This window comes from Malaclemys terrapin, chromosome 11, assembly GCF_027887155.1.
Source record: "Malaclemys terrapin pileata isolate rMalTer1 chromosome 11, rMalTer1.hap1, whole genome shotgun sequence".
Taxonomy (NCBI): Eukaryota; Metazoa; Chordata; order Testudines; family Emydidae; genus Malaclemys; species Malaclemys terrapin.
The window spans coordinates 78,735,313-78,760,340 of record NC_071515.1 but is presented as its reverse complement, the minus strand read 5'-3'; the positions used below and the strand labels follow the sequence as shown (position 1 = coordinate 78,760,340).

At 51.9% G+C, this 25,028-nt stretch overlaps 1 protein-coding gene across 2 annotated transcripts in view; it reads left to right on the top strand.

Moving 5' to 3' along the window:
- The first annotated feature begins 219 nt into the window (after nucleotides 1–219).
- NHEJ1 (non-homologous end joining factor 1) overlaps nucleotides 220–25,028 on the top strand; it is a 133,397-nt gene continuing 108,588 nt past the window's right edge. Inside the window, exons 1-5 of one of the 2 annotated variants that reach the window (XM_054044010.1) lie at nucleotides 220–239; nucleotides 2,772–2,958; nucleotides 4,483–4,692; nucleotides 11,019–11,157; nucleotides 17,221–17,279. In XM_054044010.1, coding sequence (XP_053899985.1) covers nucleotides 2,773–2,958; nucleotides 4,483–4,692; nucleotides 11,019–11,157; nucleotides 17,221–17,279 — 594 coding nt within the window. In that variant the 5' untranslated portion in view covers nucleotides 220–239; nucleotide 2,772. Of the gene's footprint in view, nucleotides 240–527; nucleotides 583–2,771; nucleotides 2,959–4,482; nucleotides 4,693–11,018; nucleotides 11,158–17,220; nucleotides 17,280–25,028 lie in introns of those variants that run through there. The other variant, XM_054044009.1, reaches the window with a different exon arrangement.

Sequence of the window (25,028 nt, the reverse complement as noted above, 5' to 3'; positions counted from 1 at the left end):
AGGATGGTGGTGGGCTGCCCAGCGAGGCTGAGACTTAGGCGTGATAGATCGGGCCTCGAAGGCTGGGAACTGCTGCACCCAGGCGCCGCCCATTGCATTGCACTTTGTGGCACGTCCCCTATTTTGGGCCTTGGCAGGCTGAGCACATGCAGCGTGTGCACCCCAGTGGGGCAGGGCCCTGTGGTTTCGGCTGGAGACCCAGGATCAGCCGCTGCCCTGCCAGGCTCCCTGCAGGACCGGTGGGTCAGACCCGTGGTGCAGGGGGAATGACGAGTGACCCGACCCCCAGCCCGTGGGAGGCTCGGGGACCCCAGAGCACTGCAGGACCCCGCCCCGTGGCGGGGAGTTCCCCAGGCCCCGCGAGCAGAGCCGCCCGCGCGCCCGGGGAAGCGGCGCAGGCCCCGCCCAGCGCGAGGGCAGCCAGTGCGCGCGCCTGGCACGGCCCCCCCCGCGCGCCGCGGCTGCCTGGCCCCGCCCCCGGCCCCGGCCCCGCCCCTCCAGCAGCGCGCGCGTAGCGGGGGGGGGGGGGGGAGTCTCCTCCGGGCGGGCGGCGCCTCACGCGGGAGCCGGGCGGCGCGCACGGTACGGCGGGGGGGCGGGGCGGAGGGAGTTTGGGGGGCTGGGATGATGGTTGGGGGGTGAGCTGAGGGGAGGGCAGGAGGCTTGGGGGATGAGGGAAGGTTGGGGTGAGGGCGGGGGTGAGGGGTTTTGGGGGGCTGGGGGCCAGGGTGAGGTGAGAGGTTGGGGTGAGGTGAAGGGAAGATGTTTTGGGGGGTGAGGTGAGGGTGGGGGTGAGGGGAAGGGAAGATGGGGTGAGGTGGGGGTGAGGGGCGGGGTTTTGGGGTGAGATGAAGGGAAGATGTTTGGGGGGTGAGGTGAGGGTGGCGGTGAGGGCAGGGGTTTTGGGGTGAGATGAAGGGAAGATGTTTTGGGGGGTGAGGTGAGGGTGGGGGTGAGGGGAAGAGGTTTTGGTGGGCTGAGGGGAGGGGTTTTGGGAGGCTGGGGAACAGGTTGAGATGAGAGGTTGGGGGTGAGGTGAAGGGAAGATGGGGTGAGGTGGGGGTGAGGGGAAGAGGTTTTGGGGGGTGAGGTGAGGGCGGGGAGCACTGAACTCCCTTGGCCTGTGGAGGCCCCCCTGCTGTCCCACTCCCCACCCCCATGTGCATCCATGGACTGGGTGTCTTTCCTCCCAAGTATTTCTCATATGAGGCACATTTGAACAGGAATAAAGGGAAGGAAAAGTTTAAAGCAGTCTGAATAGCAGTCACTTATGTGACACCCACTCATTGAATACGGCATCCTGTCATCCAGTCCCTGGCAATTGGAGGTTTAGGGATCCCTGCAGCAGGGGGCTGGGTCCCTGACCGTACTGGGGGGATATGATAGAGGTCTATAAGATGATGGCTGGTGTGGAGAGAGTGAATTGGGAAGTGTTATTTACCCCTTCACATAACACAGGAACCAGGGCGCACCCAATGAAATTAATAGGCAGCAGGTTTAAAACAAATATGAGGAAGGACTTCTTTACACAACACACAGCCAACTTCTTTAACTCACTGCCAGGGGATGTTGTGAAGGCCAAAAGTATAACTGGTTTCAATGCTCTGGAAGTCCCTAAACCTCCAACTGCCAGAACCTGGGGCTGCACAATAGGGAATGGATCATTCAATAATTGCCCTGTTCTGTTCATTCCCTCTAAAGTGTCTGGTCCTGGCCACTGTCAGAGACAGAATATTGGCACCTCTATCAATTCCGACAGCATCTCCTAGGAAAAAAGCAGATGGGACTTGAATTTCTAGTGAAAAACAATCCTCAGAACTATTTTTTTTTAAGAGAGGGGGGAGTGGGACCCATCTCTTCTCGAGCCATCCTTGTCCTGTATAAAGACACAGAAAGGGGCACAAGCCCATACTTTTTCCTTTGCCAGTCATCTTTAATACTCAAAAGCAGGCTGTGGGGATTATAGGTCCCAGCATGCAATGCTCCATCGTTGGACTAAAGAAGAGAATTGTATGCTGGGAGTTGTCCTCGTTGTAGTACTCTCCTGGGACTGGTTACTATGAAACACAAACCCCTTCACCCTATATGTAATATTTTGATCCAGATTTGTTTGTCCAGCATCTCGTGTGTCATGGCCCTGATCCCTACTGCGATTCAAATAATAGTTTGCTAGTGGCCCATCTCCTCCTCCAGTTTGTCCTTGCAGTGAGATTATAACTCACTGTTTGTGCTGCCAGGGTAGCGCCTGTGATTGGGAATTCACAAACACTGGATTGTGATGTGCCTATGGGATCTGGCAGGAGGAGAAGCTGGGCAGAAAATGCTGGGCCAAGTACAGAGGTTTCGAAGGTCATCGTTAGCACTGCCCATCTCGTTTCTCTGAGAACCAGCAGTGCATTATTTATTTTAAAATGGAATAGCAACTGCAGTGCAAAATGGCCAAAGAATTGTCTCCTCTGGGCAGGCCATTCATTCATTCCCGTAATGGTACATTTCTCCAGCCCACGGGGCCTGTTACCTGTCTTATGAGCTGCACATGGAAGGAGCTGAGGCTGGGCGTCACTATGAAATGATGCTTGTGTTCAGAGTTGGTTTGGTTTCATCAGCTGCAGGCCTCAGGGCTAGTGTGAGCCAGTGGGGATGCAAAGGTCTCTCAGAGATGCACGTAAGCTTTCCTGGACCATGTTCTCTCCAGGGAGTGGGATCTGGTGGAAGTTGTGCTCTGCCTTTGCTGGGAGTGCTGCTGTCTAAGCCTGTTTGCTCTCTTGCAGGATGGAGGGCTCCGAGGATCTAGACAGCAACCTCCTGACACAGCCTTGGGCTTCAGTTTGCTTTGGTGAATCCACTTTTATTGCCAAGGCTTGTTTCAGAGAAACCGGCTACGTCTTGCTGATCTCTGACCTCAGCAGTGTGTGGTACGAGCGTGCAGACACGGATGTCATTGGGAAAAGGTCCAAGGTGAGTCTGGAATGAGGTTTGCAAAATCCACAAACCCCCTTTTATGCATAAGCCAGCTAACATTCCAGCATGAGCTTATAGATCGCGCAGAGGGGGGATGACAGCTTCAATAGGACTAGGGTAGAAGGCCTTGATGTGGGAAGCCCTACACAGGTCTGCTGATTCCTCTCCATTCTGACCTACAACATTTACTGCTATGCTAGTCCTGGGCTCCTGCACCTAAACTCTGCTGATGTCCCTCAATCCTGATCTGCAGCCTCCCTTCTATTCCAGTCCTGGTTTCCTTCCCCACAGCTCTATCAGTGCCCCTCAGTTCTGAGTCAGCACCTCCGGCTGTTCCAGTTCTGGATCCCTCCTCCTCAGACACTGTACCAAACTGGTGGTTCTGTGATTCTGAGAGAGATCGCTTGGGGTGAGGCCATCAGACGCACTTCCCTTGTAGTCTGGGATGGAAGCTTGTTTCCAGGGGTGCAAGGCCAGTGGGCTAGCAGTGTCTCACTCTGGCAGCCTGTCCTCCTTCCCCCGTCTTTCTGGTGACTGTGATGCCATAGAATTGGGTATGGCCATCAAGGGAGAGACTGTTGTTAGCTTTAGTGGCCGGGTCAGAGGCTACCAGCAGCTTCCTCTTCAGGACCGCTGCTCCAGGGCTGCTACCCTGGCAGTTTCTGCAGCCTCAGTTACATGCTCGTTTTAATGATGTCACTCACATCTTCTATAGTTTCAGAAACAGGCCAGGTAGCACAAGCGACCATCTGCCTCTCTTCTAGGTCCCCTCTGTCTCCGGGCCAAGGGGCAAATGGGAGCAGGGCCTGTTTGGAGCCCCTTGGGGGAACTGTTACCCCGATCACTGGGCCTAACGTTTGAGTATTTTATAGAGTGTGGCGTCTGCTGGGGAGTGGATGGTGATGGGCAGAAGCGTCTTGGCTACTCCCATATACTACAATGGCCGCTTCCCATTTGTCTGTCTTGGCAGGTGGGCTGGGCTGTAACAGTTTCTCAGCCAGCCTGGAGCAGCTGAGAGGTGTCCTAGCGCAGGAGAGCCCTGGGGTGGTAATGGGAGGGCAGTGGGATATTGGAGAAGGCATCCCAGGAACCACATGGGGATAAAATTTCATTATGCCCTCTACATCCTGCCCTTTCGAACTCCACCAGCCCAGAGCTGGGGATCTGGTGGGCCAGGAGGAAATGCCCAGATCCCAGGCGTGACGGGGATGGGAGAACTGGTGAGGAAAGTTCTTTGTCGAGCATAGACCAGATGGGTGTCTGTTGCTCTCAGTCCTGCTTGTTCCATTGGAGGCTTTGTTCTGTATTGGCTAAGGGAAAGTGAAGGAGGATGTGTGGCTAAGCTGCTTGCAGTGACAGTCCCAAGGATGGACTGTTAGAGTGGGGAGCCCTGGGACAGAATGAACTGGGATGGACCCTATTTGCTGGGGTTTCTACCCGATCTGAGTGAGCCTAGCATTGGGGTCTCCAGGGTGCCTTGCTGCTCCCACTAACTGCACCTTTCCATTTGGGCTTTCCTAGGAGCTGAACAAGCGGCTGACAGCCCATGTGTCGTCTTTCCTGAATCGCTTGAGCAACCTGATGTGCCCTTTGCTGGAAGGAAGAGAGAGTGACGCCAACTCCTTCTCCTGCCAACAGACCTCCAGCAAACTCACCATCCATGTGAAAAGTGAGCTCTCCGGACTACCCTTCTACTGGGATTTCCACTGCCCCGCAGCTGCTGTGGAGATGGTGAGGAAAAGGTTCTGCAATGTGCCACATGCCTGCCCCTCCTGCTGAGATGCTCAGCAAAACTAGCCAGTCACTGATGGGAGCTGAGTTAATTGATTTTAAAAAATCTTGTGGAAGCTGTGGAGTTACCAAGGTGTGCACTAATTGCCTGCATCACCTGGTCTGACCCTTGCTCCCCTCCCCTGCTGTGTGACACAGCCATTTATTGCTTCCTGCTCAGGTCAGACTGTCAGCTCCACCGGCCAAGGACTATCTCTTAGGGTTGCCAACCCTCCATGGGGAACAAACATTTAATAATGGGCTCTTCAGCCTAGCAGACAAAAGTAGACTACAATCCAATGGAACACAAGCCAGGAATTAAAGATTAGGCTTTAATTAAAGATAATGTCATGTGATGAAACCTCCAGGAATTTGTCCAACCCTCCTGTCTCTGCCTGTGTGTGCTGCACCCAGCACAGCAATCGCAATACGCCTAATAATAAAACAGTGCAGCCGGGGGAATCGGCACCAGGCTGGGCGGTAGAAGGGCCTGAGTTCTGCCACCGGCTCTGCCACCGGCTCATTATGTATCCTTGGCCGAGTCGCTGCTTTTCTCAGTGCCACAGTTTCACCTCCTGTGGGAAAGAGTATTCTCCCCTCCCCCGCCTCCCAGGGGTGTTGGGGGGATTCCTGAGTTGGTGTCGGTAAAAGCCAAGTACCCTGCTTAGTCCCTGCAGGGATGGGGAGGGAGCTGAAGAGCTGCTGGGGCTGTGTAGCACTGTTCCCTAGAGCCACTCATAGATACTAAGGCCAGAAAGGACCATTGTTGAGTGTCTAGCATAGGCCATAGCGCTGCCTTGTATTCATTCCTTGCATTAATTATTTGTGTGACAATAGCATCTGGAGGCCTCCTCCAGGAGCAGGGCACTGCTGTGTAGGGCGCTGTACAAACACAGGGTCAGAGATGGTCGCTGCTCCAAAGAGCTTGCCATCTAAGTGAGATACAAGAAGTGGATGTAGCAAACGAGGGGAGCTGGGACAAAGATAGTCATTAGCCATGAGCCAAGTGGGTATTGGGGGGGCCCCCCAAGCCACCTGCCTAGAAGAGGGGAGGGATCTGAAGATGTCCAGAGTGGCGGCTTTATGGACTAGCTCAGTTCCCTGCGTATGGGTCACCATGGAAAAAAGTGCAATGGGACTTGTGGGCGAAGCTGGTGATGGAGCCTGGCATTGCTGGCGGGGTGGAGTGGTGGGGTCGCATGATGAGATACAAGTGAGGAGGAGTAGGGAGAGGCATATGCTTGGTTCCTTAGGTGTCAATCTTGTCCTGCAGTCAAACCTCCATTGGAACGCTCAAGCTAAGCAGAGTTTTGTAGTTTCCAAGGCCAGAAGTGACCATTGTGATCATCTAGTCTGATCTCCTGTCTAGCACAGGTTGGAGAATGCCCCCCACAATCATTCCTAGAGCAGATCTTCTAGAGAAGCAGCCAGTCTTGATTTAAAAATTGTCAGGGATGGAGAATCTACCATGTCCCCAAGTAAGTTGTCCCAATGGTTGATCGCTCTCCCCCATTAAAAATGTACACCTTATTTCCAATCTGAATTTGTCTAGCTTCAACTTCGAGCCATTAGATTGTATTTTACCTTTGTCTGCTAGACTGAAGAGCCCGTTATTCAATATTCGTTCCCCACGTAGGTACTTACAGACTCTGATCAAATCACCTCTTAACCTTCTCTTTGTTAAGCTAAATAGATTGAGCTCCTTGAGTCTGTCAAATCCTGTAATCCTTCTTGTGGCTCTTCTTTGAACCCCCTCCAATGTAAGTTAATGGGGGCCAGGCCTGGGAGGCAAGTCCTAGTCTAAGGAATGTGTAGGTGAAACAAGGAGTGGGGTGGCTGGCTCAGTAAGGAGTAGGGCCCCAGTGTGGTAGTAGGTGGCACGCTACGCTGCAAGGAGTGGGAGTGGGGGTGCTCTGTTCTTGGATCCAGTGCTGACCCCAATGCCTTTGTGCCGTGCTAAGCAATGCTGTGTTGCTAGAGGTCTGTGTTTTGGTTGAAACATAAAACTGAGGCTCTGGCCACCTGGTAATGAAAGGTGCTTTGGCTTTGCAGCTAACAGTCCAGTTCTTACAGAGCTTCCGAGTGGCTTTGTTCTCTCCCAAAACTCCTCCTGCAGTTCCAGCTGGGAAACAAGGCTTGCTCACTTCCTGCCAAACTGTTTTGCAGCACTGCTTGATGTTGTCTCATTGGATTCTTTGGTGGGGGATGTGATTCTGGTCTGTGCTTTAATGTCTCCTGACCTTTGTACGATGCTCTGTGTACCTGCGGGATGGAAGAGGCTGTTTGTTTGGGGTAATTACTTTTAGTAGGTGGCACCATGCAAACAGCTAGGAGGCTTCAGTCTGAGATTCCAAACTCGGACCAGAAAGAAAATCAGGAGCCAAGCACACCAGGTGCTGGGTTAGTTAGGAACACAAATGGCCAGGCTGGCCCAGAGCAGGGCTCCTCCAGTCCAGTTTCCTATCTCTGACAGAAGCCTGTCCTAGCTGCTCAGAAGGAGGTGCAGGGAACTCTGCAGTGGGCAGTGATGGAATGGCTGTCCCTAGGTCAGAGATTGGCACGTGCCCTGAAGAATGAAGGTTTATAGCCCTGCCAAAAACACTGGATTTAAAAAACATCCTTATTGTTGTAACTCTGGATGTTCCCATTATCCATATAAATAGCTGATGCTGCTTTGATGATTTCTTGTGGCAATGAGTGCCACAGGCTAATTGAGTGTCTTATGAAAAAGCGTTTCTTTTGATCAGTTTTGAATTCACTGCTTTTCAGTTTAATTGGATGTAGGGGTGTGTACAGGAATAAAAATTTGGTCACTTTTGGAGGGGCACTTCCTGTGCCCCCATGGCCAGAGGAGCTAGTTCTCCCCCCCTTCCAGCCGCTGGAAAAGCTCACTCTCTCCTGGCAGCCAGAGGAGGTGGATCTCCCCTGTGGCCCCAGGGCTGGAGGAGCTGCCCTGGCCCCAGTACTGCCCTAGCTCCAGAAGAGTTTTGTGCCCCTCACTGATGGGTGGCTTGCCCCTGCTTGTCCTCTTGCACACACCCCTGTTTGGACGTTCCCTTGTTCTTTTATAGAACAAATTGGCCTGTGAGGGCTTCACTTCCAGCTTTCTCAGTGGCTCTGCAGGTGAGGAGTGTATTCGTCCACAGTGGTATGCATAGGGGAGATTTGGGGCATTCTTTGCTCTTACATACAATTGTCTTTAAGGCTGTGTGTTCTCTGTCGCTTGATTAAATTGTAGTGGTGTCCAGTGTGCACCAGAGGGTGCTGTGCACCTAACTAATAATTGTTGCTAGTCAACAGAGGCAGCTCAGAGGCAAGTGATGGATTTGTGACGTGCCCTAGAGAAGCTGAGGCAGCTGTATCTGGGAAGGGGCCTCCTAGGCAGGTTGTGAGTGCCGCTTGCTGGGACAGTGCGTGTGCGTGTTCCACTCTGCTGCAAAATTTGTTGTAATACCATTTACAAAACAAACTCCCCATCTGTTCAGCATGACTGTGGAAGGGGGGGACAGGACAGCTAGCAAGAGGACAGGATGAAGCTCCCTGGCGAGGCCCCTTTAAAGGGCATTGGCCCTTTGATCAGACCAATATTGGACCTGCCTGAAAGTTCTGATGTGGGTTTGAAATATCTGCACTTAAAATTCTCCCCTTTTTCTTTAAAAAGAGCAGAGCTGGGGTCTCAGTCTCAGGCTAGTGGGACAGACGTCCTCAGAATCCATGCATGTGGTGGGCACCTATTGACCCACTGGCAATGCCAGGGACTGAAAGGGTGATGAGGCTGGACAGAGCTCACCCCACAGGCTCATCCTCCCTAGCAGAGTTGTAAGTTGTTGTCTGTGTGCAGGGGTGGAGCTACTCCAGGCTGTGCCTTTTCTGGGGTACATGGAGGAGTCAGTCTCCCGCTGCCATTGCAGCTCCTTTCACCAGCCCTGAAATCCTTTTACAAACAACAAATGGGGCCTACCAAAACCCGCCCCGTCTGTCAGTGCCCGCTGCTGGCTGTCCAGCAGCAAGACCTTCCCAGAGCCGTGCCCATCTCTGCTGGTGCACAGGTGGAGAAGTAACAAAAGGGGAGCCATGTTAGCTCTGGTTCCATTAAGAGCACGGGATGTGGGGCAGACCCATGCTGCTCACCTGGGCCAGGACACATGGCTCTGGAAACCACTGAGCTATCCCTCATTCTCCTGCCCTTCAAAGAGGGTATGAATCCCATAGCGTTATCGGAGTGATAGAGCGAGCTGTGAACCAGCAGCTGCCACTGTCCTGTTAGTTCATATTGTGATTAATGTTTGTAAAGCACTTAGGCGATGGGAAGCATTGTATAATGCTAAGTGCTACTGTTAGCAATGCAGGAACGGGGCCCAGGCTTTGCTCAGCTGCTCCCCAAGAATCTGAGGCCTGTGCTGAACTGGCCTAGAGTGGAGCAGATTGCTCCCGCCCTCAGCTCTGCAAGTGGAGGGATGGCCCATGGGGACCACAGGTCCCAGCATCTTGACCCGAGTGGCGGCTGCATTGCATTTTGGGACCTGTAGTGTCCATGGCTTGAACCTTTGGCTGAAAGAGGAGGGAGGCTGCAGAACTCAACCCCCCAGCTCTCTGCAGTGAGTGTGCCATGGATGCAGGGCCTCTCCGCGTTGTGGTGTCCTGACAGTGATGCCGTATTCACTATATCCCCGTGTCCGGGGCTTGGGTTTGCTGATAAGAATGCAGCACAGAATGAGTAGGGTTTTGTCAGACAGGCTCTGAGGGTGCATTGGGCCCTGCTGCATGGGTCTTGCCCAGGCTATCCCACAGATGACAGTGAGGGGGCTGTTCCCTGTGTCCATCTCACTGGAGTTGCTGGGTGAGATGGTCCATTGGGAGCAGAGCTCGGCCTGGCCTGACTTGAACCCCTCTGACGTGAGGGCCAGGAAGCTGCAGAGAGGGTGTGTCCCCTGGAGACAGTGCCCTTGGGGCGAGGCGAAGCAGGGTTCATCCAATGCACACTGAGGAATAGGGCAGGACCCTCTGCACTGAGCAGTGGCGGATTAATGATTTTGCCGCCCCCGGCCTCATATGAACTTGTTTTAGTTTTTTTACAAATTCGTTTGAACTAAAATGAATCTAAATATCATTAAAATAATTGAACATTTACAAGTTTTATTATAAATAAAATTACAAGTACAGCGGATCCTTGCTTGAACGCGTGTCTGTATAGCGCGATTTCGCTTATAGCGTGGGACTGCGCATGGATCCAAAACTGAGAACTGCTTAATTTCTTCCTTCCGGTCATATTATTAACGCTTAGGATTCTCGTGAGTATGTTTACTAAATGGTGTCGCGCCGTCATTTGGTGGTTTCAATACGCGCTATGATTGGTAGAATTGCGGCGTCACTGATGCCGCGATTACAAAAATGCTGCCATTATAAATTTGCTGCCCCTGCAAATTTGCCGGCCTAGGCCTAGGCCTTGTCGGCCTAGGCAGTAATACGCTGCTGGCACTGAGAGGCCTTGGGCAAGGATGAGGTGGCCTGGACTGGGTGCATGGGGGGCAGCAGCAAGGGCCTGGATAGGATTTGGGGGTAGAGATTCCTCATGCCTTTGATCTCATCTTCCTGTGATCTTCCTCTGTTTCCTCAAGCTGCAATTTGACAGCACGGTTCCTTTTACTTTTTATTATCTTTTTAGTCCCAGCCATGTCTGTTTCCAGTGTCAGAATTCACGTCAGGGCCCACAGGGGCTGGGGGGGCATGAGGCTCAGAGGGGCCTGTTTGTGCTGCTTACAGAAGCTCTCAGTGGGCTGATCAGACCGAAGGAGTTTGTTGTTGTCTCCTGCCACTCCCATAGCTGTCTGTGGAGTTGGAGTGTCTCCTATATTGAACCTTCTCCACCATATGTCCATCTTGTTCCTCACTGCCTGTGCTGTTTTGTACAGCGCCTCTTGCTGGGAGAGGGTGGGACTGGGGTAGATGGAAGTTATCCCACAGTTAGAGCTCCTGCCCCCTTCTCTACAGCTCCTTTCACAGCCAACATTTCTATACCATTCCCTACAGTGCCTCCTACTGGGAGAGGCAGGGATGACAGAGACCTCCCTGCACAACCTGCTCCATAGAGTGCCTCTTGCTGGTAGATGCTGGAGTGGCAGACAGGCATTCCTGTGATTGGTGAGCGCTGAGAAGTCCTGAGTAAACTCTGGTTATAGCTCTTGCTAATACATTGCTGCTGTCGACTGACCTGCTTCAACCACTTTTGTTCTAGAAACAGTTTAAGTCCCCTTCTTGGCCTTCCCTGTTTTGTCTTTCCCACCCAGATTTCCCGTCATCTTGTGCGGCCCCTCATCAGGATGAGCCTGTCATTGCAGTACCAGCTGCAAGAGCTGGCATCTCTCCTGGTGCAGAAGGATGCTGAGATTGAAGACTACAGGGAGAGCGGGGCTGCTCTCAGCAGAGGTATGGAGGGCTGTTCCACTCCTGGGGAAACCAGGGCTGGAGAGAGCAGGGAGTGAGTTTCCTTCCCTGCACAGGGTTGGCACAAAGTGCTCAGTCTGGCTGTTACCCAACGAGGCTTGTGTTTCATGTTCAGCTGCTACAGCAGTCAGACAGTAGCCAGAAGCCTTGGGAGTAGTCCCCAGGGGAGAGGGGGAGGAGGAATGGACATTGACCAGTAGCCGAAGGACTTGGGAAGTCGCCAAGGGGCTCTTTGCTTTACTTAGAGTACCTGGCTGTTTACCAGGAGCCTGGATCCGAGGCCAGCTAGTGAAGGAACTGGAGCAGAGTCAGGCTTTTTTCCCACATGCAGTAGCTTGCAGAGCACTTGGAGAGGAACCAGGGGCTCCCAGCTCTTCCCCTCAGCTTCCTTAGAAGAACATTGGAAGCGTGGCTGTACGCATGGTCTGTTTCCAGTGTGGAGCCTCTGAGATGTTAATGAGGGGCCTGGGTTTAATCCCCAGCTGGCAGAGCACAGTGATATAAGGACTGGCGGCGGGTGGGTGGAGTCCCTCGTGATTAGAAGGGGTTCTGGGTCCCACCCTCGGCTGGCGATGCCTCTGGCGTGTGGATTCGGTTCACAGCTGGCAGAGGCTCCGCACGTGTTGGGCTGGAGGGCAGTGTTAACGAAGGGGGGAGAGGGGGATGCTCTGCTTTTCACCAGCCTGGCCTGATTTCCTCAAAGAGCTTCCCTTGCACATAAGAGGGCTTCTATGGTCCAGACCAGCTCCCCAGGATCCACTAGGTAGCTGGGAACTGGCCTAGTGCTGCTTGTCTGACACACTGCTCTCTGCATGCGGCGCGGGCCTGAGAACGGAGAGCAGGCTGTTTCGTTGGTTGTTTATACAGCCCCCTTGAGAAGTGCAGTGCTGGAAACTGATGTCAGGTGCTCCAGGCTCTGTAATCTCAGTGATTCCAGCTCAGACTTGCTCTCCTTACTAGTGGCAAGGGTTTTCCTACTAACTGGTGCCACAAATGCCCGCTGGAAGGTGAGGGGTGAGCTGGGGCCTTTAAGGATGACTGGAAAAAGGCTAATGTAGTGTCCATCTTTAAAAAAGGGAAGAAGGAGGGTCTGGGGAGCTACAAGCCAGGCAGCCTCACCTCAATCCCTGGAAAAATCATGGAGCAGGTCCTCAAGGAATCCATTTTGAAGCACTTAGAGGAGAGGAAAGTGATCAGGAACTGTCGGCATGGATTCACCAAGGGCAAGGCATGCCTGACTAACCTAATTGCCTTCTATGATGAGATAACTGGCTCTGTGGGTGAGGGGAAAGCAGTGGATGTGTTATTCCTTGACTTAAACAAAGCTTTTGATACGGTCTCCCACAGTATTCTTGCCAGCAAGTTAAAGAAGTATGGGCTGGATGAATGGACTATAAGGTGGATAGAAAGCTGGCTAGATCATCGGGCTCAACGGGTAGTGATTAATGGCTCCATGTCTAGTTGGCAGCCGGTATCAAGCGGAGTGCCCCGGGGTTGGTCCTGGGGCCAGTTTTGTTCAGTATCTTCATTAATGATCTGGAGGATGGTGTGGACTGCACTCTCAGCAAGTTTGCAGATGACACTAAACTGGGAGGAGTGGTAGATACGCTAGAGGGTAGGGACAGGGTACAGAGGGGCCTAGGCAAATTAGAGGATTGAGCCAAAAGAAATCTGATGTGGTTCAACAAGGACAAGTGCAGAGTCCTGCACTTAGGATGGAAGAATCCCATGCACTGCTACAGACTAGGGACCGAGTGACTAGGCAGCAGTTCTGCAGAAAACGACCTAGGGGTTACAGTGGAGGAGAAGCTGGATATGAGTCGACAGTGTGTCCTTGTTGCCAAGAAGGCTGATGGTATTTTGGGCTGTATAAGTAGGGGCATCGCCAGCAGCTCGAGGGACGTAATAGTTCCCCTTTATTCGACATTGGTGAGGCCTCATCTAGTGTACTGTGTCCAGTTTTGGGCCCCACACTACAAGAAGGATGTGGAAAAATTGGAAAGAGTTCAGTGGAGGGCAACAAAAATGATTAGGGGTCTGGAGCACATGACTTATGAGGAGAGGCTGAGGGAACTGGGCTTATTTAGTCTGCAGAAGAGAAGAATGAGGGGGGATTTGATAGCTGCTTTCAACTACCTGAAGGGGGGTTCCAAAGAGGATGGATCTAGACTGTTCTCAGTGGTAGCAGAAGACAGAACAAGGAGTAAGGGTCTCAAGTTGCAGTGGGGGAGGTTTAGGTTGGATATTAGGAAACACTATTTCACTAGGAGCGTGGTGAAGCACTGGAATGGGTTCCCTAGGGAGGTGGTGGAATCTCCTTCCTTAGAGGTGTTTAAGGCCCGGCTTGACAAAGCCCTGGCTGGGAGGATTTAGTTGGGGTTGATTCTGCTTTGAGCAGGGGGTTGGACTAGATACCTCCTGAGGTCCCTTCCAACCCTGATCTTCTATGATTCTAAGGCTTGTGCATCACCCCAGGAATAGGGATTGTGCAGGGCGATTCCCTTGCGCAGCGACACCTGTTGCCTCCCTTGGGGGGTGGGTGTGAGTAAGGGCAGCGCACGGCCTGTGCTTGGAACTAGGTTAGCATGTGAGTCAGACCAGACTCCAGCTCCCTCTGGTGTTGCTGTGCTGGATCTTCAGGGCTCATGGGAGTCCAAAGAAGCTTATCTGTGGGTGTAGAATCACCAGGTATGCTTGATGCAGGAGCCAGCAAGGGGGCTGGAGGTGTCATTCTCCAGTCACTTTGTGCCCACCCAGCACCTCAAAGGGGTTCCTTAATATGACACGAGGTGCAGGGCTTCCCACCAGCAGTGTTTGTCCCATTGTTGGCGGATGGAGCAATCACCTGATCCACTCTTGAGGAACAGTTCATGGTGGTGGAGGAGAAATGATGGCCTGGAGCTAGATACAGGGCCAGGCAAGCCAGGTATTGGGACCAACCCCCGGTGGTCTCGCTGGGACGTCCTCAGGGGCCCATGTCCATGGTTCCACAGAACGGCTGGCTTTCCTGTTTGCAGGAGTAGGAAAGAGGAGCTCCTGCCCTTGGGTGATGGCATGACTGCAGTAGGATGAGGAGACCACATCTGTACGCAGTATTCAAGATGTGGGCGTACCATGGATTTATACAAGGGCAATAAGATATTCTCCATCTTATTCTCTATCCTTTTTGAATGATTCCTAATGTCCTGTTTGCTTTTTTGACTGCCGCAGCACACTGCGTGGACGTCTTCAGAGAACTATCCACGATCTATTTCCTGATTAGTTGTAGCTAAATTATCCCCCATCATATTGTATGTATAGTTGGGGTTATTTTTTCCAATGTGCATTACTTTACATTTATCCACATTCAAGTATCAGGGGGTAGCCGTGTTAGTCTGTATCTACAAAAACAACAAGGAGTCTGGTGGCACCTTAAAAACTAACAGATTTATTTGGGCATAAGCTTTTGTGGGTAAAAACTTCACTTCTTCAGATGCAACAAGTGAGGTTTTTACCCATGAAAGCTTATGCCCAAATAAATCTGTTAGTTTTTAAGGTGCCACCAGACTCCTTGTTGTATTTATCCACATTAAATTTCATTTGCCATTTTGTTGCCCAATCACTTAGTTTGGTGGGATCTTTTTGACCTCTGACTTCTGGCTTCAGAGCTGCATGGTGGGATACCACTGCAGGGTGCTGGGGAAGATAGTGAGCCTCGCTCTGAGGCAGTAGTCTCTGGGTGAAGGAGTGGGAGCAGCAGGAGACCTTTCCCCACCCTCAGCTGGGCTGCAGAGGAAGCTTGAAACGGCAGTCACCATTTTTTTGGTGTGTGTATGTGTTTGCCTCTTGCTTTTGCTGTGGGGGTGGTTCTAGGGCAGCACAACGGCTTCCAGTGGGCTGGGGAGTAACAAGCTTAGCCTGAGGTGCAGGCAATGATGGGGATGTGGGGAGAGTGCTGCCTACAGGCTGCGGGGGGCTCCAGCTGCAGGTAGCCTCCCCCTCGTGGTCAGTGCTAGCCAAAGCCTTCAGCATTTCTGTGAGGTGCGTAGGCCTCGCTCCTTGGCTCGTGTGCCGAGATGGGGCCCACTGTGGAAGTGCTGCTCTAGGCAGCCAGAACATCTCCCCATCCATTTGGGGACAGTTGTGTGGAGGGTGGGGGTGCCTCTCCCCAGGAATGTAATGGCAACAGTCATTCCTGAGCCCCCTTGCTGCAACACAGAGTCACTGGGAACAGGGAGCTCCACACTGCAGGGTACTGCTCACCCAGCCATCCCGGGGAGCTGGCCGTAGGTCCTTGGACCCATCTGCCCTGGGCTGGGAGCCGTGTTTACTGAACTGCAGGAAACCCCAAAGGCTGGAGCATGTTTCCAAACTTGCAGACAGTGCTGAAGCGAGTTTGCCCAAGGGGCCTTTGAAACCCGGTGCTGTCTCAGGGCAGACAGCTGTAGCCCCAGCGAGGGTGGGGCCTTCAGCCGCTGGGCTGGGGCTGCTTTGCTGAAATGGCGACTGTCATTAGGAAAGGGCTTTCTCGTGGTGTTTCCCCGCTGACTGCTGCTGAGGTGCAAATCTGCCCTCATTCAGGCCTCAGGGACTGTCTTCTTCATGTTGCCATGGTTACTAGTGGGTTTCCTGAGAAGGTTTCCCCACCACCCTGAGTGACCTGGAGGGGCTCCTGCTGTGCCGTCATGGCTTGGCCCTGTAAAGATGCTGCCTTTGGCGGGACACAACTGAGAGTATCAATTCAGAACAAATTACTCAGAGCAGGGCAGTCACAGCCCAAGGTTGGGGTCCTTCACTACTGAGGCAAACCAAACTAGCCAAACAGAGAGGACTTCAGTCTTACCCCTCTGGCTAACCATAAGTCATACAAGCAATTCCCTCAGACACTCCAGTTTCCCAGTATTGCCACCAGTGCCACTTGTTATGGGATCAAATAGTTATGAAAACCAATACCCCAGTAAAAGAAAAAAGGTTCTCCCGATCCCAAAGGACCAAGCCCCAGACCAATATACAAGTCAGATCTTACCCACAAATCACGCTGTTGCCAATCCTTTAGAATCTAAAATCTAAAGGTTTATTCATAAAAAGAAATATAGATGAGAGCTAGAATTGGTTAAATGGAATCAATTCCATACAGTAATGGCAAAGTTCTTGGTTCAGGCTTGTAGCAGTGATGGAATAAACTGCAGGTTCAAATCAAGTCTCTGGAACATCCCCAGCTGGGATGTGTCATTCAGTCCTTTGTTCAGAGCAGTTTGTAGCAAAGTCCCTCCAGAGGTAAGAAGCAGGATTGAAGAGAAGATGCAGCTGCCTTTTACAGTCCTTTTGCCATGTGGCCTCTGCTTCCTTTGTCCCAAACACAAGCTGCCCAGCACATGTCATGAAAAAACCTTACAGTTCTGTCCATAGGCCTGTCCCTGCCTTGCTGAGTCACAGGGTGTATTTGCCGTCTCTCAATGGGTCAGTTGTGTCGCTGATGGTCCTTAATGGGCCATCCAGCAGGCTAGGCAGAGCTGACACCAAATTGTCTGGGGTGTCTCCCAGAAGCACAGCACAAGTTTGAAATACAGACAGTCTAGAGCCAATACTTATAATTTTAAATACAAAAATGATCCATGCACCCAGATAGCATCATCGTAACCAGCAAACCAGAACCTTGTCATAGACACCTCACTTGACAACCTTTGTACAATATTTGCTGCAAATATATAACAGTGGTTGCAACAATGATCTATATGGTCACAGTTCATGTCAATGTCACAGGCCCGGAGAAATGTCTGGGCAATGCTTGTCAGCCGCCAAGCTCTCCTTGGCTTTAATGCTTTCCTAATGGGCCCTGGTGCCAGGGCTGATGAGTACTGGGGTTCCCTCTCTCCTGACTGGCGCTGCCAGTGTCCTGTGTAGGTGTTACATGGCCTAGTAGCTCCCCCAGATTATTCAATAAACAATAAAAAAACAGGCACCCTCTCCTTTCATCTCCCTGTCACAGAGAGTGCGGGTAGCGAGCTGGGGTGTTTGGCCAGGCTGGTGCTGCCCGCCCTGCTTACACTCCCATCTCTCTTGCAGGACGCCTGAGGACCGCGCCCTTCCAGGAGAAGTCGTTTCTGCAGAAGTTTGTGGATGAGGTAGGGAAAGATGCTGCTGTGTGTTAGTGCAAAGGGGTCCTGGGTGTGTTTATGTCAACACACCTTGGCCCGCTCGACTTAGCACAGCCCAGCGCCCCGGGCCGTCGCCCGCTCGGCTTAGCGCGGCCCCGGGCTGTCGCCTGCTTGTCTTAGTGTGCTGTGGTATGCAAGGGGTAGCATGGCCTGGTGTGGTTGGTGACTTTTGGGCAGTGTGTTGAGGCAGACAAAGCCATGGCCGGCTTGAGCCAATGCAGCACAATGGGCCTGGGTCTCACTCTGGTCCTGAGGTGACAAATGAGCAGCTGCTGCCTTTGCAATTCCAAATGCTTGCGTCTGTCTCTGGAGTTATGTGGAGAGGTGGCCTGTTGGGAGACTAGCTGGGACCATCCTGGCTCCCCCCTTGTGACTGAGCCCTAAAATAACATAACATTCAGCTCAGCCCTTCTCCCCAAGCTGGGTTGCTCCTAGGGCTCCTCTCCAGTCCTCTCAGCCCACATCCTATATCCTCTCCCTCTCCTGGAGCTGCTCCCACCTTCCTTCTGTCCAGATGGGTAATGAGCAACCCACCTCCGTGAGTCAGCAGAACCCACTTAACACTCCCAGTAGGATCGCTAACTGGTGGTGGGGACTCAGGAAAACCCTGCCATGCTGCTGCAGACAGATGCCTAGCATGCTCCCCTCTCCCACGTGGAAGGCCTGTGCAGAAAGGGCTACAGTCACAGATGGGTGGACACGTGCTCGAAGCAGACCTGCATGTTCGCACACAAACTGGTGATGATATCCCCAGGAAGATGTTCCCCTTAATGTTTGAATTGGAAAGACACTGCTGTTATCTGGGTGAAATGTGCAGAGTCACTGGCCGAGCCACTGGGGAATGCTGCCTTCTGAGCTGGCTGCATTTTTGCAGCTCCTTGTGTGGCATTTTGGGGTGGGCAGCTAGTTGCCCGGACTGTGGCAGAGGCAGAGCAGGAATGGATGGTGGCTGCCTGGGTCTGTGGGGCTCTCTGGAAGGAGCAGGTTGGGGGGCAGCTCTCTCCCTGCTGAGGGTTAATACTTGCTAAGTGCTCCTGTTGCCTGTACAGGGAAGTGGAGGGATTGCTCAATGCCACTGGCTGGGACAGTGCGTCCCTGTCTCAGTATTGCCTCTGGGATCCAGCTCTGGGTCCTTGGACTTGGTCTGTTTCATTGGCAGAGAGATCTGAGAAGCCAGCACACAAGTCAGAGGCACAGCTGGGTGTGCGTGTGCTGTCAGTCCTGTTCCTCCATCGTGCTGCCTATGCTCCCTGCGTGTGCTGTTAGCCCGGAGCAGGGGCGGCCAACCTGAGCCCGAGAAGGAGCCAAAGAGCCACAGTAATACGTCAGCAGCCCCCCCATCAGCTCCCGCCTGCTGGCAGCCCCCATTCAAAACTGCCTTTATTCCTCTTCTAGTTAAACCAGCTGCCTCCTGAGGTGAGATGTAGAGCAAGGGCCAAGGAGGCTGCCATCCAGCTTCGTTTGCTGCTGACAGCTAGGTGACTCATGCTCTGTCTGGCATTCCTGCAATTGTTTGGCTTTTTCTCAAAAGTTTTTTACTGGCTAGTTGTTTGGGCAAGTGGCTGCTGAGGCTTCCTGACTGGACGGGGCTAGAGAGGCAGAAGGGAAATGGGAGGATAGAACCTGCTGTTCCATATTCATTACAACCTGCCACTTGGGTTAGCACATGTGCCTCCCCCCCACATCTGCTCCAAAATCCAACACACACACTGTGAAGAACTTGGGATTTTAAAGGAAAGTGCCAGAGATTCTGATCACTGCACTGACTTATGAACTGGAGCAATCACTAGAACACTAAAATGATTGTTCAAGAACAAATGGGGATAAACTGGGCAGGCATGAATGTAGGCTGGGAATTAGAAGACAGTTTCTGACCCCCAGTAGGAGGAATGGGGGCAAGACACCTTTCTGGTTTTAAAATGGAGCTTGATACATGTATGAATGAGATGATATGATGGGATTGTTCTATGATAGTAGCAGACTGGACTTGTTGACCCAGGAGGTTCCTTCCAGTCCTGTGTCCTATGTTAATAATGATTCAGAGAAGGCAGAAGTTCTCAATAAATGTTTCTATTCTGTATTTGGAAAGAAGCAGGATGATGGACTCATGTCGTATAAGGATGATGAAATACGTTCCAGTCTTTTTGTGCTAACTAGCAGAGCCCAGGAGGGGGTACCAGTGGGGGTCTGTTACGTACCACCACATCAAACCAGAGAACAGGATGAGTTACTTCTTAAGCACCTGTCTGTAATGTGTGTGTGGGGACAATTGTGTTATCATGGGGAACTTCAATCTGGGAGACATCTGCTGGAAGTCTCATGTAGCCAATAGAAAACATCACTGGAGTTTCTAAAAAATATAGATGATAATTTCCTAACATAAAGGGAGTTGTATCTGGTATGGGGAAACTCTATATTGGACCTCATTATAACAGATAAAGATGAATTAATCACTGGACTGGAAGTTGGTGATTGCCTAGGGACCAGTGATCATGATCAGTTTACATTCAATGTGGGCAAACAAAGGACATTACCAACCAAAAATATATATTCTTGGTGCTTAAAAAGAGCTAATTCCTAAGGCTGAGAAAAATTGACTGAGAGGAAAAATTTAGACAGAAGAATGGGAATGAAAATTGGGTGTTCTTTAAAAAGTGTTTATTAGATGGCCAAAAAGCCATGATTGAACAATCAAGAAAGAGGACAACTTTGGCTCAGTGGTGAAGAGAAGGCAGCAATTCGAAATAAATAGCAATATATAACAAATGGGAAAAAAAAAGGAAGTAGCTGTCAATCAATATAAATTGGAAGTTATGAAGTGTAGAAAATTGATAAGGTAAGCTAAAGACATCAGGGAAGAATCCGTGGCTGGCAGGGCTAAGGATAATAAGAAAGAATTTAAGTGTATTAGAAACAAAAGAAATCTTAGTGATGGTATAGGCCTATTGCTAGGTGGAGATGGTAAAATTGTTAATGATGCAGCAATAGCAAAAGTGGTCTATAAATATTTCTGTTCTTTTTTATTTGGAAAGAAGCAGGGTGATGCGCTCATATCACGTGAGGTGATTAGCTGAGGATGATAAAGGACTTTTCAGTTCATTCGTAAATGAGGAGGATGTTAAAAACATCTACTAGGGGTAAACATTTTAAAATCAGCAGGCCCAGATAACTTATATCCAAGAGTCATAAAAGAGCTGGTTGAGGGTATCTCTGGCCTGCTGATGTGAATTTTTAATAAATCTTAGAATATCAGGGAACTTCCAGAAGACTAGTAGAGTGCTAATGTTGTGCCAATATTCAGAAAGGGCAAGTGGGATGACTGTGATATCTATATGCTAGTCAGCCTGACATCATGCCTGGGCAAATTAATGGAAAAGTTGGGATCAAACTCCCAAGGAAGTGGTGGATTCTCCATCTCTTGATGGCCTCATATCCAGGCTGGATGCCTTTTTGGAAGATATACTTTAGTCATAAGTTATTGGGCTCAATACAGGAGTAACTGGGTGAAAAACAAGATCCTGTGATATAAGGAGATCAGAGCAGATGATCTGTTGGTTTCTTTTGGCCTGAAGCTCTGTGAATGCATGAAACACAACTTTAAACTATCGTCAGTGTAATCACAACAATGAATATTTGCCAGTTGGAGAGGAGCTATCATCTTGACTGTGGTGATGCAGGGTAGGGTTGACTTGGCATCCCCAGTGGAAAGCACTGGAAATCGGAGACTTTTCTTCCCACAGCTTCGTAAGACTGGTTGCCGTGGCTTTTTAACTGCGAAGCCAGCTCTCTCAGCCGTACTTTCTGGATTGGGTCCGTGCTGGGAAGAATGGCAATCCCCAGTGAGAGAGAGAGACCTATCCCATTAATTGAATGCAGGTTGTGAAGTAGGGACAGGTACACCTGAGACCGGCTTTGATGGTCGCTGTTGAAATATGTCTTCTCACTGGGTATGTGCTCACTTAGCTGCCCAGGGTGTTCTGACTAATCGTGGGGAGTTTTCCATCAAAGTCCTGGGCTTATTTATAAATGTAGGAAACTTCTCTCATGGTGTTTGGCAAGAATTCATTCGTGAGCAGCTGCTGGGAGCAGGCAGAACAGTAAGCAACTCGGGGGAAAAGACAGAGCCCAAACCAAGACAGACCCACCAGCTTTTGTCAGCACAACAAGCCAGTGGTGATGGGAAAGTGTAAATAATGGGCATCTTTCAGCACTGTCCAGCTTCACTGGAGTCAAAGGGCCCAGACTGTCAAAGGTATTTAGGTGCCTTAAGATGCAGCTAGGAGCCTAGTGGTGCCTAAATACCTTTACAAATCTGGCCCAAGGCCCCTTGAGCTCTATGTGAAGCTGGACCTAAATACTGTGGCAAGGTCCCTGGCTTCCCACCGTGCTCACCGAAATGTGGGGACAGCTTCATTTATACTAAAAATGGGCTTTGTTAATGAACGAATTAGGAGCACGAACAACAGTGCAGCTCCCACTCTCCTCCCTGGGTTATTTATTACATTCACTTTATTTTACACTGTCTCCCCTTTCTCTGTTTCAAAGCACCATGGATTTTTATGTTGGCAACACCCAATGGCATCGTGGATTTGGGTAGGGTTGAAGCCGGGGGGGGAGGGGCTGAGGGGGCTGGCAGCTTGGAAGGGGCAGTTGAGGCTTTGGCACCTGAGGAGAGGCAGTTGGGGATTGTGGGGTCAGCATGTCAGCTGGATCTATCTGCTAAAATGAAGAGCAGTGGGATAGTGATCAGTGTTGTGCTTTATATCGTTGTTGTTAGGGTTCAGGGTTAACATGCCATTTAGATGAATGGAGCCGGTCGCACCTTTTGGAGCAAAGGTTTCTTGCTGTCTGCAGACCTAGGCAGGTGTTGATTCATAGATTGTAAGGCCAGAAGAGATTGTTAGATCATCATCTGACCTTGCTGGAGACGCTCTTCACATTTCCCAGGTATCTTTGCGAGCATGAGAACTGGAAACACCCGTTTCCATACAAACCAAGCCTGCTCAGGCACTGGAGTGCAATCCCATGGCAAGGGGCGATGAATTCAGCTATTCTTTGGTCAGTGCTTTATTGTCATGTTTAGCACATTGCTCCAGGGGGAATAACAAGGAGGCACCTTAGAGATAAGATGCCACAAGGACTCCTCCTTGTTTTTGCTGATACAGACTAACTCGGCTACCACTCTGAAACCAGGGGGAATAGATTCTCTGTTACCAGCCTGCTGCTTCTACCCATTGCTTCTCTGCCTTTGCCACCTTACTTTCTTCTTCTCCCTTCCTTGCCAGTGTGGCTCTCCTCCATTTGCATCCTGGCAGGAGGCCTCATTTCCTTCCCCCATTCTCTCTGCTCAGATGTTCAGCAAGTAAATAGTTAATGCTGAGATTGAAAGTGCCATCATTGGACACCTCACTGAGATAAGTGAAGGAGACAGAATTATTGCTCCAGGCCATCTGCGGACGCATGCACACGTCCCTGCATGGGTTGTGAGCTCCTTGGGGTGGGGACTGTCTCTCTGGGATGTGTCTGCCGGTGTCCAGCACGCTGGGTCAGGAGCCAGCAGGTGCTACTGCAGTACAGAGCAGGGGTAGGCAACCTATGGCACACGTGCTGAAGGTGGCCCGCAAGCTGATTTTCAGCGGCACTCACACTGCCCGGGTCCTGGCCACTGGTTGGGGGGGCTCTGCGTTTTAATTTAATTTTAAATGAAGCTTCCTAAACATTTTATAAACCTTATTTACTTTACATACAACAATAGTTTCGTTATATATTATAGACTTATAGAAAGAGACCTTCTAAAAACATTAAAATGTATGACTGGCACGCGAAACCTTGTATTAGAGTGAGTAAATGAAGATTCGGCACACCACTTCTGAAGGTTGCCGACCCCTGGTACAGATCAATAACGGTACATTCGCTCAGCCTATGGAAGCTCACCTTTACGACCATGAGGGCTAGGTGGGTGCGTCGCCCCGTTGGGGAGGTGCATGGTGCTGAGGTCTGCGAGTGGCACTGGGTGGCTGTCTAGATTTAGGGTGTGTGCTGTTCCCTGCAGTGCTGTGTGGTGAAGGAGAGCGTGGTGCTCTGGGTTACTGCGTGGCTGACCCCCTGGTGGGTTAGCATGGTGCTTCCTAGGTTGGCAATGGCAACAGAGCTCTGGTGTGCTTCCCAGCTCCTGCCAAGGAGTGCGCTCCTGAATCAGGAGGTGCTGATTGAACTTCCCCACACTCCTGCTCTCACCCACAGCACCAGGGCCGGCTCTAGGTTTTTTGCCGCCCCAAGCAAAAACATTTTTGGCTGCCCCCCACCTCTCTTCCCCCCCACCCCCACCCACACCTCCTGCCACCCCAGTCCTGGGCTTCCCCCCCACCAGTGCTGACTCCGCCCACTCCCCCCTCGCCTCCAGCCGGCCCGGCGCTTGCAGGGTTGGGGTAAGCAGTGGGGCTCCTGGGCCGCGCCTCAGCCCAGGGTCCCTCCAGCCTGGGCTCCCGCCTCCAGGACCGTCCAGGACCCGGGAGGGCAGAGCCAGGGGACCACTCCGGCAGGGTCTGAGGAGCCGGGGCAGGGTAGCCCCAGAGGGAGCTGAGCCCCGGAGAACGGGATGCGGGCCCCACACGGCAGTGCCCCGCCCTCTATGGCCCCGCTGTTGCTGCTGGCCGGCCTGCCGCAGTCCCTGGGCGGCTCAGGTTGCTTTGCCCAGCCCCGGCTGTGGCACTGGGGGGCGGCTGCCGTGCAGCACCTGCAGGTGGCTCCATGTGCCCCGCAGGGCGGCCCCCAGCCCGAGTGTCCCCCGTTTGGAGCCTGCCCGACCCAGCCACAAGGTGCGTGTGCTGCTCCCTCGTGGCGCGAACCTCAGCGGCTCCAGGGCACCCCCCACGCACGACGTGCTGCTGCTGCCAGGGCTGGCTCTAGGCTTTTGCCGCCGGAAGGAAAAAAAAAAGGCCAGAATGTTGCCCGTGAAAATGTGCCGCCCCAAGCACGTGCTTGGTTTGCTGGTGCCTAGAGCTGGCCCTGCACAGCACAGACTGGCCCTTGTTCACTCCTTGTGGGTTGTTGGCACGAAGCCTCCTGTTCCCGAGCATGAGATTAGTGAAGCATCACATGGGGGCTGTGTAATGGGCCAATGTGTGAGGCTCGAGCTCCCGTGACCGTGGAGGTGGCAGGCCCAGGCCAGCACAAACTGATGCCAGGATGGGTGAATCGGTGTCCTTTGGACAAGGGCCAAGTGTGGTTGTATTTTTAGGCTTTTATGTGTTCTCATCACTATGGAATCTGAACGTGTCACAAACATCGCCCCATTTTACAGGTGGGAAACTGAGGCACGAGGACAAGGTGACTTTCCCAAGGTTTCACAGGGAGTCTGACAGAGCCAGGAATAGAGCTCAGATCTCCTGGGTTCCAGCCCAGTGCCTTAACCCCAGGACCATCCTCGGTCTTTAGGGTTTTTTTTGGCCTTAGAGCACTTTGGCGCCTGCTTTTTAATTTGGTTTGGGTTTTCCCTCCCAGATCACTGCCTGCTTAATGCCATCTGGTCAGCAGAGAACATGCCAGTTCTGGGCAGTGGTGAGGCCTGCTTCTCGCTCCCCCCCTCGCTGTCTTGGAGGAGTCCTGGGCAGCAGGGGAACATTGCTCCTGGGTGTGGAATTTAGTACTACACTGTACAGTGCCCAGCCGTCACACCAGGGCAACAGGTTCCTCTCTCCAGTGACCCCCCCGAAG